The 5,000-nt window shown below is 50.5% G+C and overlaps 1 protein-coding gene across 1 annotated transcript in view; it reads right to left on the bottom strand.

Moving 5' to 3' along the window:
* The window catches only part of p2rx3a (purinergic receptor P2X, ligand-gated ion channel, 3a), a gene marked incomplete at both ends in the record, with an annotated part of 8,870 nt that extends 3,909 nt beyond the window's left edge, over positions 1-4,961 (bottom strand). The window contains 2 exons of the mRNA XM_079745303.1: positions 4,235-4,376; positions 4,861-4,961. Coding sequence (XP_079601429.1) covers positions 4,235-4,376; positions 4,861-4,961 — 243 coding nt within the window. The remainder of the gene's footprint in view (positions 1-4,234; positions 4,377-4,860) is intronic.
* Positions 4,962-5,000: the final 39 nt, after the last annotated feature.

Below are 5,000 nucleotides of genomic sequence, written 5' to 3'. Positions count from 1 at the left end.
GAACATCCCCCTGGCTGGAGACAAAAATACTAACATCATCTGCATAAGCAGAAACAGTAGGTGGACGATCAATATTATAGGACCCAGGCAGTGAGAGACCACTGAGCCGACCTCTCAACATGCACCGCAAGGGCTCAATAGCTAAGCTATATAGTTGACCGGAGAGAGGACAACCCTGTCTTATCCCTCGCTGTACAGGGATTGGCCGACTCAGCCCTGCCCCCATCCTCACCATACATTGAGCACCATTATACAATAAACCAATCCAGGCCAGAAAACCATCACCAATACCAAAAGCCCTAAGTGCAGAAAACAGATAAGAGTGATCCACCCTATCAAAAGCCTTCTCCTGGTCCAAAGGAACAATACCAAAATCGACATTATGGGATCTACACACATCAATAACATCTCGAATAAGGAAAATGTTGTCCATTATTTTCCTGTCAGGTACACAGTAGCTTTGGTCTGTATGTACAAGTATTCCCAGGATGTCCTTAAGTCTGTTTGATAAGGCTCTGGAAAGCACCTTATAGTCTATACAGAGGAGAGCAACCGGCCTCCAGTTCTTAAGTAAGGCCAGGTCTCCTTTCTTGGGAAGCAGGGAAAGCACAGCTCGCTGACAGGAGACAGGAAGTGATCCTGTTCTGAAACACTCCATTAAAACAACATGTAAATCAGGTCCAAGGGTATTCCAGAACCGCTTGTAGAAGTCAGAGGAGAGACCATCAATCCCTGGTGCCCGTCCTGATGCCATCTGATTTACAGCGACTGTCAACTCCTCCAGAGTCAGCTCAGAGTCCAGAGCAGCTTTCTCTCCCGGGATGAGCTGAGGAAGCCCCTCCAGGAGCTCCTCGCGGCACTCCATGCTGCACTGTTCTGCCCCAAAGAGGTCAGCGTAGAAGTCCATTGCATGGGTCCTCATCTCACCTTGACTGGTGGTCACTCTGCCTCCAGGAAGCTTAAGGCAGGTCATCTGCTTCCTCTGTGCCACCGATCTCTCCAGATTAAAAAAGAAAGAGCTTGGGGCATCCATGTCCTTTAGCTGGAGGAAGCGAGACCTGACAAGAGCTCCCTTCACTCTCTCCTGCAGGAGGGAGCTCAACTCCAATCTCTTCTCCTGCAGCAGATGACCCGTGGTGGGATCCAAATCCCTATGTGACCCCTCTTCAATGTTCCTAATGTTAGCTTCAAGCTCCTGAACTGCTGCCTTTATCTTAGCAGTCGAATGGGAGGTATACTGCTGGCAAAAGACACGAATTTGGGCCTTACCAACTTCCCACCACAGCTTCAAAGAAACAAAATCTGCTTTCCTAGTTTTCCACTGCTGCCAAAAACACTCAAAGCTTTGGCAGAAAGAACGGTCCTGCAGAAGTCTATTATTAAACGACCAGTAGGACTTAACCCTTTCACCTGGCGAAATTATCAAGTCTATGCTGACATAGTGGTGGTCAGTAAAGCCAACTGGACTAATGTAACTGTGGACTAATCTGGAGCTGAGACTTTTGGAAATGTAAATCCTATCCAGTCTAGCTGCACTCACCCTGTTATTGCTGACCCTCACCCATGTGTATTGTCTGGATTGTGGATATTTGACCCTCCATGTGTCTAACAGATCCAGGTGTGTGATGATACTGTTAAGGCTCTGCGATGACTGTGGGTGGGGTTCTTCACTTGTCCTGTCTACAGTAAAATCTAGAGTGCAGTTGAAATCCCCACCAATGATGAATTGATCATGATGGTAATTCCTTACCTCATTTTTTAGCAGGGTGAAAAAGCCCACTCTTTCTGTGCCTCGATTTGGGGCATATATGTTAACAAAGAAGAACACAGAGCCCTCTATTTCTGCCCTGACAATCAACAGCCTGCCCTTCACCACTTCAGTAGAAGATAAAACCTCTACATTCGCATTTTTCCTAAACAGAACAGCTACCCCTGCACTAAGGTTGGTGCCATGACTAAGGGTACACGAACCCTCCCACCATAAACCCCAATCTATCTCGTCTGCTGGATTAGTATGTGTCTCTTGCAAAAACAGCACATCAACCCTTTTTTGAGTAGCGACTTCAGAGATTAATGCCCTTTTGTGTCTGTCTCTCCCACCATTAATGTTCAAAGACCCTATTTTAAGGCTCCGCATAGAGGTTAGAGAAGAAGAAACAGATAAGATGAACAGAGCAAGGAACAATAAAAAGAGGAAAAAGACCGTGTGGTACATGATCATGTTACTTTTTAGTAGTTTTACCTTTTTTTGCTTTTCTCAGAATTGTAATATGCTTTACAATTTCGTCCAAGAGGTCAAAACCGACCAATCTTTTTGGTACACCAACAGATGTGATGAACTTGTCAGTGTCACTGAAATAATCATTTAGTATAACAGACTTTTTAAATGTCACATCCAGAAATTGATTTATTTCCTCTAAAGAATAGAGATCTGTGTTCCTGATAGAAGTTTCACCTATAGATACTGTATCTGACTCACAGTCAAACTCCATGTCTTCCCCTTCACAGGATGCCTGACTATTTAACATACCCTGTCCGTCATTGGTGATCACAGTGAGGTCTCTGCCTGCAAAACTTGTGGAAGCTGCTTCAGTGCCTGCAGACGGAGAACTGCTCAGGTTCTCTGCAGCCACAGGAGCCTGCTGCTTCTCAGGCTGGCTCTGTTCCTCCCTATCCAAGTCATCATCCTCAAAATATGAACCAGTGGCACCGGCTGCTGCGTCCTCAGCACCGGGATACGCATCCGCACCCGCTGTGCCAGCACCGGACCCGCCAGCCGCGGACCCCGCACCGGACTCACCATCCACGGACCTGGCCGCGCACCCAGCACCGGACCCGCCAGCCACGGACCCAGCACCGGGCCCGCCAGCCGCGGACTCAGCACCGGACCCGCCAGCCGCGGACTCAGCACCGGACCCGCCAGCCGCGGACACACCGGAGTGCCCGCCGCATCAGCGGAGTGAGCTGCCCCCTGCTGTCTATGCGGACACGCAAAGCGTTTATGTCCCACATCTCCACACTCAAAACATTTGAACTGCCCTGAGCTTGCGTACACCATGTAAAACCCATCACCGTGCTTCACTCTGAACGACACCTCCAGTGTTTGTGTCGGCGAGTCCAGGAACATGAACACCTGCCGCCTCAGAGACTGCACGTGCTTCAGTTTGGAATCCTTACATCCCAAACTCACTGCTTTAAATCCGCCGGCAAACTTGCCGAACTTACGGAGCTCATTCTCTAACAACTCGTTCGGTATGAACGGCGGAACACCGGACACGGTGATCCGCGTGGAGGGGACTGACAGCGGGGAGACCTGCACGAATAAGTCCCTGATAAACACACCACTCTCTACCAGCTGATGCACACGGGGCTCCTCTTTCAGGAACACAACCACTGCTTTGTTCATTCTAGATGCAAAAGATAATTTATCATGACCTACCTGCTCACCGACAGCCAACAGAACCTCCTCCACAGTAACGCTACTATCCGGCGGGACTATCCTTACTCCCTGCCGGATAGACGGAGGTGGCGTCTCGGAGGACGCCATTCCTCCCGAAAACCACCTAACACAACCACTGATCACTCGGCCAACACTGTTAAAGTATTAATAAATCTTACCTGATCATGCACATAGAACAGACGGAGAAACCAGGGAAAAACCGGGAAAAAGGGACAGAGAACAATTCAAAACTCCGCGCCACTCGCACTCGCACCCACCACCGCCACTCACACACACACCGGAAACGGAAACAGAGGAGAGGAGAGGAGGGGAGAGGAGAGGAGAGGAGGGGATGGGGAGGGAAGGAGAGGAGAGGAGGGGAGGAGAGGAGAGGAGAGGAGAGGAGGGGATGGGGAGGGAAGGAGAGGAGAGGAGAGGAGGGGAGGAGAGGAGAGGAGAGGAGGGGAGGAGAGGAGAGGAGAGGTGGGGGAGGAGAGGAGAGGAGGGGAGAAGAGGAGAGGAGAGGAGGGGAGGAGAGGAGAGGAGAGGAGGAGAGGAGAGGAGAGGAGGGGAGGAGAGGAGAGGAGAGGTGGGGGGAGGAGAGGAGAGGAGAGGTGGGGGGAGGAGAGGAGAGGAGAGGAGAGGTGGGGGGAGGAGAGGAGAGGAGAGGTGGGGGGAGGAGAGGAGAGGAGAGGAGAGGTGGGGGGAGGAGAGGAGAGGTTAATGGGGGGGAACCAACTCAGAAAATAAGAGTAGCCCTAAAAAGGGGGGCAGGAGGAGGAGGAGTGGGGTTACCATGGTGGCGAGGGTGTGGACGTCCTGGCCGGTGGAGTTGAGGATGTCCCCCACACGAAATATGGGGCAGAGGGGACTGAGGACCGGGTGGTAGGAGCAGCTTCTGATCTCCTTGGAGGTCATGTGCTGCGGGAAGTTACCCCTGGGGGGGGGGGGGTAGATTGGCTTCATCTCATTGGATCCTTTGACAGTGGCAAGTTCCACTCAACCTTTTGTGTGTGTGTGAGTGTGTGTGTGTGTGTATGTGTGTGTTTACGTGATTGTGTTTACGTGTGTGTGTGTGTGTGTGTGTGTGTGCGTGTATGTGTTTACGTGTGTTTGTTTACGTGTGTGTGTGTGTGTGTGTGTGTGTGTGTGTGTTTACGTGTGTGTGTTTGTGTGTGTGTGTCTGTGTGTGTGTGTGTGTGTTTACGTGTGTGTGTTTGTGTGTGTGTGTCTGTGTGTCTGTGTGTGTGTGTGTGTGTGTGTGTGTGTGTGTGTTTACGTGTGTGTGTTTGTGTGTGTGTGTCTGTGTGTGTGTGTGTGTGTGTGTGTGTGTGTGTGTGTGTGTGTGTGTGTGTGTGTATGTGTGTGTGTGTGTGTGTGTGTGTGTGTGTGTGTGTGTGTGTGTGTGCACTTCTTCTTACCGTGTGACATCAAACATGGGGAACCGGATGCTGTTCTTGATGAAGATGGTGAAGTTGTTCACATCGACCATCGGTTCTCTGAGGAGGAGCAAAGACTGCATGTTAGAGATTGGTGTGATTGTGTTTTGTTTGATTCTGGT

Source organism: Pollachius pollachius (genome assembly GCF_949987615.1).
Source record: "Pollachius pollachius genome assembly, chromosome: 10".
In the NCBI taxonomy this organism is placed as follows: Eukaryota; Metazoa; Chordata; class Actinopteri; order Gadiformes; family Gadidae; genus Pollachius; species Pollachius pollachius.
Note: the sequence above shows the minus strand (reverse complement) of the source record. Positions and strands in the feature narration are given on the sequence as shown.